This window comes from Pavona decussata, unplaced genomic scaffold, assembly GCF_977016875.1.
Source record: "Pavona decussata unplaced genomic scaffold, jaPavDecu1.1 SCAFFOLD_140, whole genome shotgun sequence".
Lineage (NCBI taxonomy): Eukaryota > Metazoa > Cnidaria > Anthozoa > Scleractinia > Agariciidae > Pavona > Pavona decussata.
The window spans coordinates 877669-895392 of record NW_028145553.1 but is presented as its reverse complement, the minus strand read 5'-3'; the positions used below and the strand labels follow the sequence as shown (position 1 = coordinate 895392).

The 17724-nt window shown below is 40.2% G+C and overlaps 2 protein-coding genes across 2 annotated transcripts in view; both read left to right on the top strand.

The window, feature by feature from the left end:
• The window catches only part of LOC146466852 (E3 ubiquitin-protein ligase TRIM71-like), a 59254-nt gene extending 43222 nt beyond the window's left edge, over positions 1 to 16032 (top strand). The window contains exon 2 of the mRNA XM_085126793.1: positions 15829 to 16032. The gene's annotated coding sequence lies outside the window, so the exon portion shown is untranslated. The remainder of the gene's footprint in view (positions 1 to 15828) is intronic.
• On the top strand, positions 786 to 16032 carry LOC146466851 (uncharacterized). Its single transcript, XM_085126778.1, has 4 exons — positions 786 to 1563; positions 3082 to 3576; positions 14322 to 14377; positions 14528 to 16032. The coding sequence occupies exons 1-4, from the start codon at positions 849 to 851 to the stop codon at positions 15380 to 15382; spliced, it is 2121 nt and encodes a 706-aa protein (XP_084982904.1). The 5' UTR covers positions 786 to 848; the 3' UTR covers positions 15383 to 16032.
• Positions 16033 to 17724: the final 1692 nt, after the last annotated feature.

The window sequence follows — 17724 nt, the reverse complement described above, 5'->3', positions numbered from 1 at the left end:
GATTGAGGCCGTTCATTAGCGAAGACACAGCAATATTACGATATAGAGCCAGTCTTATTGAACCATATTTTGATAATTGCTGTCCTGTGTGGGACGATCTCAGCAACGAGTTAGCTGACAAATTACAAAAACTACAAAATCGCGCCGTTCGGGTTATAACAAAGTCTGATTACTATTATAGCGTTACCGCCCTCCGCGGTAAGCTGGGATTGGATAATCTCTGTACCAGAAGGAAAAAGCAAAAATTGAAATTGATGTTTAAAACTTTAAATGCTCAGTCTCCGGAGTACCTGAAAGGCCTATTTAAGCCCTTCAGCACGGACTATGGACTTAGAAATAGTGATAACAATTGGCTCTGCCTAAGCATCCTACCGATTTTTTTAAACGTAGTTTCTGCTACAGTGGGGCACAATTGTGGAACAGCCTTCCATCTAACGTCAGAGCCATTAGATCGTTTACTAATTTTAGAAATGAGATTGATCGCCAATTGTCCTCCTCGTACTCCCACATGACAAACATGTGAATCAGTTTTATTTTTAAAATCTTATCGCGTAACTGATGTTTTTACCGTGTCTAAATAAAGTGTATGCATGTACAAAATTGTGTAATGGCCCTTGGTAGTTGAGGCTTGAGGTAAAAGAATGTGAAAAATGTGAAATTGCGAATACAGGTGTACTACGTTGTCTCATTGTCACGCACAGACTGAAAAATAGGTGGCTGCCCTTCTCCCCTCGCCCCTCCTCCCCCACACACCTACGAGGCTAACCATTTTTCTTTCTTCCCAAAAAATCAGCCGAAAATTTTGTAGTACCTGAAACTAAAATTGCCATCACTTTTCAGGCGTGACCATGGCGTCTGCGGAAGAAGCTTTACGGTGTACGAATGCAAAAGCCAACTTTCAGCGCTTAACACGGCTACTGATGCGTGGCGGTGTGGTGCTTTTAAGAGAAAAATTTGACTCAATTCATTCGCCGGCCAACCTTCCGACAATCCTTGGTAATCCTACGGTACAGACACTCCTGAGAAGCGCTAAACTTTCCAGGGTGGAGTGGAATTGCTTGTTCCCATCGCCGGGGTTGTACGGCAAGTCCACCGACTTCGACATCACTCTAACATTCAGACTACTCCGAACAATCTGCAACCTCACTCCTCCTGCCACCGGATGGGACAGCCTACCAAGCAGCACAGACCACACTCTGGAAGCAGATTTAGCACGAGTAAAATATTATCGTAATGAAGTTTATGGCCATAGCAGCACCATGGATATATATGACTCCGAGTTTGATGATCTTTGGAGAGGGATCAGTGAGGCATTATTGAGAATTGCTGCAGGCATCAGTCATGATAAAGGAGATGAGTGGGAGAAGGCCATTGACAAATGTCTTAATGATCCCCTTACCCCAGACGAAGAAAGATGCGTTGAAGAGCTCAGCCAGTGGTACAAGCATGACTTAGATGTTAAAGATGCAGTAGAGAAACTGGAGGAAAGTCTTCAGGAGGTTCGGGGCTTGCTGGAGGAAGAACTTCAAAGCATACGAGAAGACATGAGACAACATTTTGTAGGTATGTAAAATATGATTTTTTATTTTGCTATTCGGCAATGACTATTAAATTTATCCCAGCAAATTCTCCCGATTTAGTGAGAAGTATGCTTTCGCTCGAACTGTTTTTGGTTTTAAAAGAATGTCTCTTGACTGAAACTCCAAGAATGTTAATGATTGTGTTTTCAAGGAGTTCAAGGCAACCCCGGTACAGACAGGGATGTTTAGCGAATTCGGTAATCTTGAACTTGTCCAATTAAACTGACATCAATAACATTAAGGTTCCTTTTAAAAGTTTCTTCAGTGCAGAAGCCTTTTAGTCTAACATCATTATTTATAACTTTTTAATTCCAATTACCTTGTTTTGAGGCTATTTGAGGAGTTCATAGGTGTGAGGGCAGTCATGAGAAAATCAAAACATCAATTAAAAGCCGTGTTCACACTCGACATCAATTATAATCGAATTATATTTGGAGGGCGTGTATATAAGCTAAGTCAGTCCTTTATTATCAGAATCGGATTATGATTAGGTCAAATAACCTGAAGGGTTGTTTGAAGTAAGAAGTAATTACAGTTTGTGATTGACCAAAATAGCGGACACAAAGAGACAAAACTCCTTTTTACCTTGTGGGGCGACGAGACGGTGCAAAATGATTTAAATATACTATGCATACTAAGAAACGAGTGTGAGATCAAGAAAGCCAAGAGATGGCCGAAGGAGGGTATACAAGAAGAACAGTGTCGTGTTAAACTAACAACATGAACTAAGGGAAAATATCGCAAAATTCGCGACGGCAGCCTTCCGAGCCTTTTTTCTCGCCCGAGAATGGCTTATGATCGTAGTAAAAATCATGGCCAACAGGCCGCGACTGGGCGCCATTTTGCTTTAAAATTCAGATTGCGTGGTTACCCTGCAATTAAGTTTTAGATTTTAACTGAATCATAGTTCAAATTGAAAAAAAATAATGGAGTATGATAGCCTCAACGATATGTATGTTGAACATAGCTAACGTTTAGTGTGAACACGACTGAAGCTGGCGAATTTAATTAAGAGATAATGACGATATTTCCAAGCCAAGTTGGTCTCATGGTAGCCAAATGCTATCTTCCTAAACGTTTACTAACGTTACATCGGATGCAATAAATATAACGCAAGGTTACAAAGGGCCCATTCCTAGTTACTTCTTTTAATGTCAACAAAGTCAGCTCCAACTAAAAGGCCTGGCCACTAAGCACACGACTGTAAAATAGGTTCTTCTTGGAGTTTCGGGCCACGTACGATTCAGTATTCGATGGTGTAATGCGTACTAAACGGGTTGTGCAAAAGTGCATTGCCTCGATTAATTTAAGGCAAGACTGTATCCAAACTTGACTGATTTGTCAAGCTTCGTTAATCTGTCTGTCTATCACAGAGAGTCTTTCACTCAGATTTTTACATATTTGAATTAAAGTGATGGCTCCCTAGTGCTGCGTTGTTCATTTTGCAAAGTGCTGATTAATGCTGTTTCTGTTTTGTCTCTTGTCTCTGTTTTTTCTCAAGAGATAGCAATACGTCTTGAAGCCAACCCAGTTTCTTTTCACCATCCATATTTGCCCCAAGGAGCAAGTGACTCTGAAGAAATGTGTAGCGTACCAATAGCATCTGAACACGAGCAAGAGCTAGAAGCAGAGTCTTTGCCAAGAGAACCTCAGGGAACCCAGCAGAATATTCCAACAGACATAGACATTTGGAATGTCGTTTTGTCATTTAAGAACTCTTTTGATTTATTTTTTAAATACTTTAAGGAAAAACTGAATGTTTTCGTGCGGCGCCTTGACGTGGGGAGTTTGTTGATAACTGTTGAATGCAGCTCATTGGAGATCCTGGAAGGATTGTGGAAAGATTACAAAAGCGGCAATCTTACACAAGTGGCCCAGGAAACGCTGATAACAGCTGAGGTCTTGGAAAAGCTTGAACTGGTCGAGGTGAGGCTGAAAACAATTATTGCAGAGGAGGAGTACGAGAATGGGAGGCAAACCTTTTTAGGGAATCCAGGTAAGTCAAAGAGCACTTTTTATTATGTAAACACCAATGAAATACCAGGTGAGCTTTTACGCGAAAACATGATATTTTCACACGTGAAAATAACATGTTATCTTCACACGTGAAAACATCACCACTGCTATGCATGGTTACATAGTAAATCAATGATTTGGTATTTCATTGGTGTTTATATAATAAACAGAACATTACATGGCCGCTTGGAAATACGAAATTTCTCTTCTCGTGAGGAACACTCGAAGAGAAATTTCGTATCTCCACGCGGTCATGTAATATCCTCAATTTCTTTTTTTCTTTTTCTAATTTTGCAATGCAATCTCAAATCGCATACCTCATAAACTACTTGCGATTTTGGCCCTGTAAAAACAGCGACATCCTTTATTTCTTGATATCTGCGCTCAAATCAACATATACAACAGGCCTCACTTTAAATGATTTGAACTTCTGACTGGGACCTTCTTCTTTATCCGTAGACTGGAAATTTAAAATTTATCATAGTAATTGCGTTTTTAGGTACACTATTTAACTGTGAGATTTTCTTCCCTGCCGAAAGGCTAAGTTACAAACTACCTTGGTCGATCAAAGAGATGCAGTTTCGCACTTTCCCTGTTATTTTCAAAATTCTTCCAGTCTTCTGTGAAGTTATTTAGGCCAATTAAGTCACTAAAACTCCGAAGAGACGATTTTTGCCCCGTAAACACTTACGCGTTTGAATTGTCTCCGTTTTCATCACTCGTCGAAAACGTGAAAAAATAGTTTCATCCACACAAGCGTTTTCGTATCGTCTTAACCTTTCCACACTAAATTACAACGCTCGAAAACAACGAAAACGACTTGAATTTGGGGTTGCGTATGTCGGCATTGAACTGTAACCGATGTCGTGTGGCGCTATGTACGTCATCGTTTTTTTGACCGGATGGGAAAGCAAATAGCGCAAACACACGGTATCTACATGATCAACCCAACGCTTTATTTTAGGCAGACACTCGGGTATGCGCGGAATCCCTTTAATCTTCTGCTATGAAAACGCAGATTACTCCTATTAGCAGTTACATTCAAAAAAGAATATCATGGCAATAATAAGTTTTGTATAGCAAAATTAAAATGAGTACGTCAAGTTGTCAACCAACAGTCAGCATGATTGCTAAATAAATGTGTGCCTAGAAGTCCCCTGACATACGTAAGTCACTATCACAGGTCTAGTCTCTCTAGTGGTTTAATTGGTGCAACATAACGAGACGTTTGCATTGGAAAGGAGGGCTTGATTTGTAAATCTACCATACGTCCCTCCTTCGCTGGAGCGCATCCAGGTCTGGCTGCCTCTAAGTGGGTTCTTGCAACAGGAATGTTACCAAGCTGCGTTGTTGCTGCCCCAGGGCTTTCTGGTGCTGAGGTTTTCGCAATACTTTGGTGGGTTATGACATAGCGTGGTTTGACCCCCTAGCTCTAACACTTCTCCATAACCCCGATAACTACCCAGGTGATCATGATGACCACTTGGCCTGGTGTAGACAAATTGTTCGGGAGACATGGAGAGGGGGTACGTCCCCGCTATGAATTTGTCATAGTAGGCTTTCGTTTTGGCCCGCCAGCCTACATGCTCATCACACACCACTGCTACTGATGGCACAGATTGACCCAACGACGCTTCAGACTTAGGGAAAGCGGACTTTGTCGGCGTTCGTCGGCAGAGAAACCTCTGCTTTGGTGAGTGCGTCATACCCCTGCTAGTGCGGGATGGTCCGGTGCTCTAACAAGCTCTAACAGGCCAGTGAGTAATCTGGTGCCCAGATCTCACTCTGCACTTTTGGAAATGTGAAAATGTGGCCTGACCGTGGGAGATCTGGGTAAATAATGTGTGTCTAAGAGTCTCCCGACATACGTAAGTGAGGAAATCCGCCTTTTTCAACATCTTCGAATTTAGTTTCCTTGACAGCGGATTCTTCTTAATTTACCGGTCGCTTTGACATAATACAGCGACTTGGTGACCAACGTGAAATCGTAAGCCTTGGAAAAGTCGGACAAAAACATGTCAGGCACCCCATAATGTGCAAAATGTGTCTTTGCAACTAAAAAAAGACTGGTAGCAGTGATGTTCTGGTAGAACAAGCCAACCTCAAACCAATGACTATAGTGGTCTGCTATAACCGCATACCGACCCCCTTTCCTGTTCGAATAGGTGTTACGAAATGAACTTCCAGGGCTTACGTGGAATTTCATGGGACAATACTGGTTCCTTGGGGAGTGCTGGTCGGTAGCTAGAACAAAGCGAGAAGTTCGCACTTTCTCGGAGAATTGCAGGTTGCATAATTGGCGAGTACATAACTTCGCGTGCACGGCGCACCATACTTATCATCGCCCCGATTGCCTTGGTGGAGCCTCTTCAGCATAACAGATTGTAGTATAGGCAGAATTATAACTTTGTGCGACTTGCACGACACGCCATGATATACTAGTTCATCCTAGCCTGTAGGGATAATCATGACGGAGTCCCATTGGGACCTACGGTTTGTCAGAAGCTCAACCATGAGCCACAAACTCACTCAAAAGTGATTGGGTAGCATCAGCACTCGTTGCTGCTCTGATTTTCAGTAATGTGCTAGGGTATAAATGTCAGGAAAGTCTATGTTCTAGGGCTTCTATCTCTACTTGGAATATCCCAGGAGGGTCTTTTAAGCCACACCGAAACAACTCCTCTCCGGCGGAAACCCGAGGGCGAAGGCTGGTTCAGTGCAGCTCATTGAAAACATATCGGCCAAGTCTAAACGGTACTTTCGTTTTCTTGTACACTACCGTGAACTTAAACGGCTGAAGCTGAAGCATCATGCACTGAAGGTGCCTGGAGGATTTACTCAAAGGTTTTTTTAATATGGTTTGTAATGGCTGGTGATCAGACTGTACCATCTTATCTTGCTTCCCGTACTGATACTAGTAGAACTTCGTACATGTTACTTTTGATGGACAGACGTTCCTTTGCAATGGGTACATAGTTAGTTGACTTCAGTTGCTGACAGCGTTGAACTTTTGAAAGCCACGGGTTGGCCATCTTGTAATAAGACTCCACCAAGGCCCGTTTCATTGGCATCCACTTGTAACACGCAGGGCTTCTTAACATCAAATAACTTAAATGTTGTGGCATTTGCAGTTAAACTTTTGGCTGTGTTAAAACTATGTCATGCTTGGGAGACCATGACCAAACAACATCTACATGGGTTAGCTCGGTAAATGGCTTCACAATTCCAGCAAGATTAGGCGTGAAGCGAGACAGATAGTTGCATATACCAAGAACCCTCTGAATCCCTTTTACATCGTGCGGCAAGTTCATGTCGACAAAGGCCCCGACACGATCTGGATGAGGGATAATTCTACTAATACTGAGCAAATGGCCCATCCATGTAACTTGCTTCACTTTAAAAGGAAATTTCTTTGCGTTTAACTTAAGGTTCACCTCACCTTCTCTGCCTCCTCAATCCTATCATCAAAACCAAAAACTAAGATGTCATCAGCATTGTTAACAATCCCAGTTAAGCACTCCAGCTCTTTACGTTGTCTTCTCTGATACTACTCCGGCCTCAAACTGTCAATGAATGGCATACACAGCCAGTGATATCGGCTAATTGGGGGTTTTCATGGTGTTTAGGAACGAGGAACTCTTAGTTAACTACACGTTAGTGAAGCGTTTGTGAACCCTTACACAGGTATAAGCGTTTGCATTGTTCAACTTTGGTAGTAACTCATCAACTGTAGGAACTAGATTCTTTAACATCTCAATAACCTAATTAATTGTTGTACAAAGCAAAGTTCTTTGTTACAGTGTTAATAATCTATATTCTCTCCATCGCTAGGAGGATAGTTTGTTTCTTGTAAAGTGTTAGGGTCAGTATGCCTCACTGCGTGACAATCAGGGCATCGAATGAATCCATCTTTCGAGTGATTTCGCTCGCGGACAGGAATATCTTGTTCGCAAACTGGACAAATCTTATAGCCATCATACTCAAAAACATGTGGGGCATCTTACAACCGCAGTTTGGTAAACGTTTGAACCATTGCAATAGTAGCTGGGAAATTTGCACTGAAGAAAAATCTGTGCTACATTTTTAGAACCGCCAGTTATGTTTTTTTCAAAAAATCTTTGATTTCACCTTGATTACTGTTTTCAGAGTTATCATGTCCCAAATCATCGTACGTTTCAGAAGCTGTTTCCGTGACATCTTCAATATCACCATTTTTGGACATCGTTTCTTCATCACTAGCTTCACAGTCGGATTTGTCTTGATCTCGATACACTTTTTCTTTTTCCAACAGATCCGTCAGAATTTTCTTATTCTTTATCAAATGCTTATCAATTCCCAGCTCTGCTAATCCCTCAATGAATGTATTTAGGGCACAGGGCTTGGTCACATCGGCATTGTGAGGGAGTAAAACATAATCGACCAGCTCAGCAATATTGGTTACAGGAATCATACGTTGCTTGTGGAGTAATAGTCCACTAGGTTTCCAAAACAGGATATCCTTCGAAGCAGCCATACTGTGTAATAGATCAGAGGCTTTTTGTTTGAAACAGCACTGGAAAGACTCCTTAAAACATCTTTAATTCGAGGCTCCTCATCATCACTTTCCTCATCAGAGGTTGAGTCATCTTCCTTTCCACTTTCCTCCTCTTCTTCCCAGTCCACTTTTCTTTTCATGTTGAACGGCACTTGTTGACGGCAAGATCCAACTGATCATTCCACAGACTAAGTCTTGATTTTTATAACATCAGAAACCCCAGGCTAGCAATTACAGGAGTCAACACATCTCGAATAAATCCACTACCTTTTTGTACAAGGATTTTTTTCTTGTACTTATAGGGAACTTTTGGGTTAACTAGGTCAGCAATAGAATCCTTGTATGTAATCAGCTTTAGTCTAACTTGTTCAGTAACAGGTACATGACTATGAAGCACATTATGTATAGCTTGTACTATTGCATGCATCTGTTGAGGAGTAGCCGTTTCTAAAAGAAACTGACGCTGATGGTGGGGGCAGCAAGCAAGGAGTTGAAGGTACCCTCTATTCCTCTTCACTATTTGAGACATGATCATGCAATGACTTAGTAAAAGTGCATTACCGTATTTTATTATAAAGCCTTATTCAATTAAGACCAAAGTTCGAAGTTTTCTTGTCCTTGCCGCCTTGGAGTTATTTTTCGTCTCTTAGATCGAGCGGAACTGTGAAACCGAGATTTCCGTTTTATAGCTTTTCGACCACTACCTGACTGCTCTTGCGGAGAAGTAATATCACCCAGGGCTTGTTCAACACGTTTACTGACCGCCGCCTTAATATCCTTCCCCTCAATGACATCCTGGGCAACATTAACACCTGTTTGTAAAGCTTTTTTACCAAGCACCTTGGCACCTTGTCGTAGAAGAGGCATCGCCCAGCGAAAAAGACCTCTGAATTTACCTCCTAGTCCATATCCGCGCTGAGATTGAACACCATGAAAGGCTGGCAAATTTCCACCTTTTTGTTTGGCTTGATCTAAATAATATTGTTCATACAACTTATGATTTGGTGTGTAAAATTTCTTCATCTTTTAAAAAAACGGAGGTTAACTCTGACGAAAATGCAGTTTAAACAACACTCTCTCACATTCAAATGGCTCCGACTCTCCTTTGATGTGCTTTATATTGATTTCGATATGGTGTGAAACAATAGCATTGTGGTGGAGATGATGGTGGTGGTGGTGTTGGTGGTGTCGTTGGTGGTGTTGGTGGTGGTGGTGGTGGTGTTGGTGTCGGTGGTGGTGTCGGTAGTGATGGTGGTATCGGTGGTGTTGGTGGTGATGGTGGTGGTGGTGTGGGTTCTGGTGTCGGTGGTATCGGTGCTGGTGTTGGTGGTGTTGGTGTTGGTGCTGATGGTGGTGTCGGTGGTGGTGTTGGTGGGGGTGGTGTTGGTGGTGATGGTGGTATTGGTGGTGTCGGTGGTGTTGGTGGTATCTTTGGTGTCGGTGGTGTTGGTGTTGGTGGTGGTGGCAAGAGGTCGTAAACAATAGTCTTTTCGGTGGGTTAAAAGCCTATATAAATCTGAAAACATTTGTCGTTTTCTCAGTTCTCGTCAGGTTTCCACAGCGTAGACATGAGTTGGACCTGTTCTGTTTGTCAAGAGGATTTTTCGAGGAAAGATAGTATGCGAAGACACATGAGCCGCAAACACAGTGAGTCGCCGAGTTTCACTCCATTCAGAGCTATGCCGTTTTCTCCAGAAAAGTGTCAGCGGTTTCACTTTGTGCATCCATTTACTTGCATGGTTGCTGGGATGACCGGCTCGGGAAAGACTGTCTGGGTACAATCATTACTACAACAGGCTCAAAATGTAATAGATCCGCCACCGGAAAGGATAATTTGATGTTATTCGCAGTGGCAACCCGCTTACAGTGAATTATTGAACATAGTACCAAGGATTGAATTTGTTAAGGGTATCTCCGAAAACCTGGAACAAGATTCCTATTTTGATGTCAACAAACGTAACTTGATTGTGATTGACGACCAAATGATCGAGGCTGCAAATGATAATCGGATCGCGAACCTGTTCACAAGAGGATCGCATCATGATAATCGAAACCTGGTGTCATTTATATTTTACAAAACCTCTTCCATCAGGGTAAAGGTAACTGAAGCATCAGCTTAAACAGTCATTACTTGGTGCTTTTCAAGAATCCCCGCGACAAACTATAGATTTTAACGCTAGCTAAACAAATGTACCCAAAACAAACTGATTGGTTTCTTAAACAGCTTGTTGATCTAAAGCCAAGCCATCAGGACAGTTGTAGATTGCGATCAAATGTATTACCTGGTGAAGAAAAATTCGACCAAAGTGGGAAAGAAGCCAACATCTCTCAGGAGCTGCTGCAATATCTAAAGCAGCAGAACTTAATGATTCCTCCAGTAATTCCGCAGATGCAACGCCTGCAGAATAATATGGATAAGACATTGGAGAATACGATAAAGCACGGCGGTACATGCAGCTACAAAATAGATTTTTGACGTACAAGCGAAAGCTCGATTCTATACCTGAAGGAACAAAGCTAGTCCAAGAGCAGACACAGATTTCTGCTACTCCTCTGGTAAATGGAACTACCCCAATGCAACTACCAGTAACCCAAATGACACCTTCTTCTCCCTTAACTACGGTGGCAACCACACCAACCTTAGCTCCATCTATTTTAACACCACCGCCCACAGTGGAAGTGATGTCTCACCCTAAAAAGCGAAAACGACCACGAATCCCGCAACTTAAAAATTATTTGGATGATGCCACAGAAAACATTCGGACCCTTCAGGCGATCTCAGCGTAATCGAAAGGATTCACGTTATAAATATTCTGGCACAGGAGACTGTTGATTACAACATGAAATTTAAATCTTTGAATATTTAGAGTTGAGAGGTTCTAATTAAAACATGCAGTTTTCAATCAATATGTGTGTATGTTACTTTTTTATATTTTGTACTTGAAATGTTGAACAATTGACATAAAGAATTTTCAGTAAGTTCTGTGACCGTGTGTTAGTTTATCTGTGCGCCATAATTAACATACACAATTTAGCAGCAAGAAATTGATGAACCAGAATATTCTTACTCGGAGCACTGTAATGAACAAAGGCAACAAAAGACTGTTTTAATTGTTTAATCCCCAACAAAGCTCGACTGAGTTAACATAATCAGGCTGTGTAACGGTGCATGAAATAGAACACGCGTCACTTTTCTGCTTCGAAATATTTCAAAGAATCTTATCTTTTTATAACCAGCAAAACCACATAATCTTGTTACGAAAAATAATTATTTCTTTCTATAATTCTATCTATTTTTAGATCCCACTCGACCGGGTGTAAAAAGATAGCACACCATTAAACATTGTTTCTGTTTTTACAGAATCACTGAAGCCCTTCCACCCCGACGATGCAATTATTCTATTTTTAGATAATGATGTCGGCATTACCGTTGACAGCGCACTGTAATTAACAAAGACAACAAAAGACTGTTTGAATTGTTTAATCCCCAACAAAGTTCAACCATAAACGAAACTTTTTAGAAATTAGGCGGAAAATACACACAACTAATTTTTTTTCCCATTATTTCCGACGTTTCAGAGAAATATAGAAAAAATCGAATAGAACAATTTCAAGGCAATATTTCACTTTATCCAAAACCAATCAATACACCTTACATGAACAGGTTTTTTTCTGTGTATTAATCTCCCCGAATAAACTTCTAAAAAGACTTCCGAATGCAGATTCTTTAGCTTAGAAATTATAGATTCTGGTTTCGTTTGAGGGAACAATGTTAGTTTTTGCTGTTAGCCGATACCTGCGAAACCAGATTTGAGGCTATGATTTCAACTCTTTTATAATGAAAGATCTGTAGATCGCTGTGGTTAAAAATAATTCTATTACATCATTTTTATCTATTCTTAACACTATGACATCACCGTTTTATGATGAAAGCAACCCTCCACCCTATGCTATTTTTAGATGATGACCTCACCTCCACCCCCTATGTTGTCACTATGCTAATTTTAAATGATGACCTCACCTCCACCCCCTCCACCCCTATACTACTCACAGGCTAATTAAATTTTAAGTTGCATGACCGTTAATGGCCATTTCTAAATACATTACACCAATATCTTTCTGTCTACATTGATTATTTTTGAATTGATAGATGTCCGTTTTCGCAATGAGTTAAAACGCGATTTGAGCGTGGTTACGTGACTGATGACGTCATCACACTAAATTTGACATGAGTGATATATTATGTGAAGTGTTATTTCCTTGTGGGTGTGGCACCTCCTTACCTACCTTCAGATTGACAAAACTATTTGGCATTTACGATTTTTCAAGTGCAAGACTCGGTCGTGTGTAGAAGTCTTCGTTGCAGAAACTAAGGAAAACATATCAAGAAAGCTTGTTAGACGTTTAAGGTTAGTTATAGGGAAGGAAGGTCGAATTTTTCTCAAATAATTTTTTTTAGATAACTGTTGAAACAAGAAAGGGCTGCAAAGTTTCGTGAAAACAGCCGTTAGAAGTCTCAAAAAGAACGCGAGCTATCTGAAAAACAAAGTTTTGTTGGAAAAGTGGTGAGCGAGTGAAGGTGACATAATCCAATTTATGCGGGATTGTGTTGACATATAATCCAATTTATGCGGGATTGTGTTGACATATTACGCGGCAAAATTTACCCGCGATCTCGAATAACCGGCAAATTTGCATATTTTTGCCATCGTATTCATCGCATGTCACGGCGTTGTATGTAAAATTTTACTGTGAAACAGCGTTCCATTTTGGATTCAAGCATTGCGTAAAAGGTTGTTATGAAGAAAGCGAAACTAGAAAAGTCGCCTTGGGTGAAAGTTAAGAAAAAAACGGGGCCAAAGAAGGTCAAAAAATCATTTGACGAAGCCTAAAAACTTCAGCTGGCGGAGAGCGACAAGGGTTCCTTGTACAACCAGTCAGATTTTCTTTCAAACCCATCCTCGTCGAAAGACATGGGGGCAATCCGGATAAAAATAACTGCCTCGGCAGCAGAGCAATTCGAGGACAAGAAATCCGATGGTGGAGAGTCAAACATTAGTTCGGAGTCCGAAATCGAAGATGCCGGCAACAATTCAGCCACTTTCGCCGTTGTTGACCGGCTGAAAATAAGCAGCGAACTTTAGCGCGCAGCCTCGTGTACTGATAGCGGTGAGAAGTGCGTCTCTTGTCAACTCCGCTGGGGCGGCCAGTTTCATGTTCTGCGTCTATCTGCCGTTTTCTTTTTTGTTTTGGTTTCGCCGGTGGCTTTCTCGCGCCAGACTTAACTTTTCCCATAAAGAAATCGCTTTACAATATTACAGTAACACTAAATGCTTCCGCGGGGAATTTCGATTGTTTCTTTTTATCTACAGTTCTCCCCAGGGAATGCTTCTTTGTGTTTGATTGGCCGGCGGCATGAGCGCGTTGACAAGTATTTTAATGAGGTGCGAAAACTCTGAAAATGTTTCACGGCCGAAAACACGGCTTTTGTTTTTACGCGAATTCCCCATCTTCAAATGAATTAATAGGGTATGTAGATTTACCAGATTTCAACGAAATTGGCCAAAGTGGTCATCAGATATTAATGTATCAAAGTGTGTCAGGCTTTTACGAAATTCAAAATATTTTTCCCGTGACGTGTTAACATCTGACGCGACTACAAAAATTTTCCATTGTCCTTCTTTAGGATGGGTTTTCTCACAAACCAATAGGAATAAAGAAAAAGCCTGACACACTTTGTTAGCCTATTATCTCCTGATTGATATTGTGCAGTCTGTTTGGTTGTGCGCCTTTACGTGAGAGTGGGTAATTCAGTTAAGTACACGTCGCTAGTATTGAGTTTGCAGGCCTCTGAGCGCTTATGTATCCAACAAAATAAAAAAAAACATTGATATTTTCGCAATCTTCAATTTATCAGCTTTACAGTGATATATAGTTTTCCGTGGTTTTATCGAAAGCAGCGCGCGTACGCTAGATTTTCCTGAAGGCACTCGCAAAACATGGAAGTAACCTTAAATGAACAAATTTAACTTAGAACCTGTACACATGAACTATTTAAAATTGTCAAAATATTTGTCAAAAAAATTCGTGTGGACCCTTCTTACGGTTTATGAGTTGCTTCCGGGGTCGGATATGTTTCATAAATACTGGCCTTATGATTGAGTTTTAAGTCATACTGTATGTTCTCACAGATCACGGAGGTCTTGCCAAGGTGGGAGATGCTGCATATGGACCCAAGCCACGAGTTGTGTCTTCATTTGGCACATACGGTTCATCTGTTGAAAAATGTGTTAGCATGTTAGACATTGAGGAGCAGCAATCAGGAAAAGAAGGAAAAGAATATAGTAAAGCAATTAGTGGATTTGCAGAAGAACATGTCCGTGGCAGTTCTTTTGAGGGTCAGATCCAAACCAGGTGGTTCAGACCTGTGCTATATTTTGGAGAACGTTGGAAGTCTGTTGGAAAGCTTGATACCCCATGTGGAGTTGCAGTGAATAATCGAAATGAAATAGCAGTAACTGAGCATGGTAACCACAGGGTATCGGTATTCAGTAGTGATGGTACCCACTTAAGATCGTTTGGTAGAGAGGGACGTAATCGGGGTAAATTTAACTGCCCTTCAGGGATAGCTTTTGATAACAATGGTTACATTATAGTGGCGGACTATCTTAACAACAGGGTCCAGGTGTTCAACAGATATGGCGAGTTTCTTACCAAGTTTGGTGAGGAAGGAAACCTTGATCACCAGCTTCACAATCCTCAAGGTTTATCTGTCACCAGTAACGGTGATATTATTGTTGCTGATACAGGTAACAAATTAATTAAGATATTTTCCCCTCGTGGGCAGTTCACACGTAAATTTGGCGGACAAGACTCTTTGTCCTATCCCTATCACTGTATCCAGACGGAGACATATTTTATAGTCTCAGACAGGGGTGAACACTGTATCAAAGTGTTTGATCTAAAGGGAAATTTTGTGTTTAAATTCGGTAAGAAGGGGAACAAGGAGGGTGAGTTCGATTGTCCTGGTTACTTGTCGGTTAACACAGACGGACATTTGATGGTTTGTGATTCTTCGAATCACAGGGTTCAGGTGTTCGAGCTAAGCGGAAAGTTTGTAACAAAGTTTGGAACAAAAGGCGGTGGGAAAGGAGAATTTGTTTGGCCAGAGTCTACAGCAAATCTAAGGGATGGGAGGATAGTTGTGTCTGACCACATGAACAACCGAATCCAGATACTTGAGCTTATATGATATCTCACCTGTTAAACAACATCGATAAAATACTCATCGTTGACTCAGAAATTTTTTGTATTGTTGAATATAGAGACGATTTTTAGAAATAGCTTTATTTGTAGTGTTTCGTAGAGGTCAGTGGAAGGTTACATATCAAGTGATGCTTTTTTATTGTTTTTCTTGGGCAAAAGATATTTTGTAAATGAATGTGCTGTGGAGCAGTTCAAAACTAATATGTTAAACGACATTTATTTCATTCTAGTAATCTTCATTATATATTGTTTAATAGTGTAGTACCAAACAGTTATGTCTTTTGCTTGTAACAGGTTTAGTTAATGAAATGTTTTTAGGGGCTTAATAGGCCAAGATTATTCCTGAAATTTATTGTATCTTATGTTACTGTTTAAGCAGCTGAATCCTGTTAAACAGGCGGCTTAACAAAATTAGCACATTGTAGGGTGAAGCTAGAGCTTGTAAATAAATCTGTTCTACAATATATTTTCAAGTGATTTCACTATTTTGAATGTTTTTAGCATGTCAGTATAAAGAAATTAACATTACAAGGGACAGAATGTTTTGTGACATAAGTAAATTTATATTTACTTGCAAGTAGATTTGTAATATACCATGAAGTGAGGTGTAAATAAATGGTAACTTTTGTTTTTAAATGTGTGCGACGTCTGATTATGTTTGATGATGGTCAGTTTGGAGTGGGAATGAAACTTTTATTTCTGTAGTTGGACTGCAATCTTTTGAGGTAAAAGAAGAAGAAGAAGTAACGAAGGAAAGAAAAGCAAAAAAATATCATCCAGTAATCACTACTGGATTGTTAGCATTAATTATATAATAAAATGTCCCTAATAATGTCCTTCTAGCAAAATTAACCAAGCACGAGAGAGACAAATTGAAGATTTATCGCTTTTCTCTGCGTGACCGATGTATTTCCTGTCGTTTAGCGAGTATGATGAAGACAGAGTAAATTACCGCCCAATATCTCTGTTGAGTGTACCAAGTAAGGTCCTGGTACCTTGTATTACCGATTCAATGGTAAAACATGTCCATCGGAAATAATCATCTTGTTACTAATATCGATAATTTTACCGAAAGTGGGTCTTCACAGAGTTTTTATTATTAGACATAACTGTAACATGGCCATGGAGACAAGCTCTCGATGCTAAACTTGTTGTTGGTGTGGGTTTTATAGATTTCCAGAAAGCTTTAAACTGCGTTTCACGTGAAAAAACTGGCAATTTGCTAGCATGACTGGCAGACTCCCCAACAGAAAGAAGGTAATACCTGCTTTAGTGTGATCGAGTATCGTATAGCTATTTAATTTTATGTCCTCGAACGAGTACGGCGCGCTAATATAAAAACACCTAGGCAGACATTCTTTTTTTTTTTTTGTTCTGTTTTGGCTGTAGTCCAGTCAGGTCGGGCCCGGGGCACAGAGGGAGGTTCCGACATTTTCTGCTATTGAATGGATTGTCTAAAACTGGTACGCCGCGGACTGTCTACAGTTGCCGGTCTTAAGCCGGTTAAGCGTGGTAAAATACTCAGTAAAGACACTAAAAGACAATATTCCGCTCTCAACCCTTATTACTTAATTACTAACTTCATTTATATATATTTTGGACTACCCTTCCCAAAATAGCAGTTGTTACGTATGGGTTAGGCCCTATTGTAATCAGTATAATAATAATAATAATAATAATAATAATAATAATAATAATAATAATAATAATAATAATAATAATAATAATAGTAATAATAATAATAATGGTTCATTTATATAGCGCAAGAATAACTTAGAAAACAAAGACTAGCAAATACCAAAAAAAAAAAAAAACAAAACTAGAAAACATAGCAAAAAACTAGAATCTAAAATTTAAAAATATGATAAAGAGTTACTCCCAATAAATTTAGTGAAAAGGAAAGTCTTGAGTTTTTTCTTAAATAACAAAAGTGTACTGAAACGTCGTATTTCCAAAGGAACAGTGTCCCAAAGCTTCGGGGCGCAATCACAGAAAGCCCTGTCACTATACGTCTTGGTTTTACAAGTTGGCTGCATTAGTAGGTCTTGAGCGAAGAGACCAAGTTGATTTCCGATGTTCAAGGAGTTCCGTTAGATATTGCGGGCAAAGACCATTTAAGGTTACCCGGTACCTTCAGAGGTGTCTCGCGTTTAAGCGATGTAGCGCGTCGAGTTTAAACTGTATATACCTAAACCCCCATATCAAATTAAAGCTTATAGAGCTGACCATCAAACCATACCAAGAATTTTGAAATAAAATGAATTGCCGAATTTTTCACGACTTCTAATTGCGAACGTCCGAATCACCTTTTTAAAGCTATAAGCCAAA

What these genes read in the sequence shown, in the direction of transcription:
- LOC146466851 (XM_085126778.1), top strand. Translation starts at nt 849, where the DNA reads ATGGCGTCTGCGGAAGAAGCTTTACGGTGTACGAATGCAAAAGCCAAC. An exon ending in CATGAGACAACATTTTGTAG is followed by an intron (nt 1,564 to 3,081) that starts GTATGTAAAATA and finishes TTTTTTCTCAAG; the next exon opens with AGATAGCAATACGTCTTGAA. An exon ending in ATGGACCCAAGCCACGAGTT is followed by an intron (nt 14,378 to 14,527) that starts GTGTCTTCATTT and finishes AGTTCTTTTGAG; the next exon opens with GGTCAGATCCAAACCAGGTG.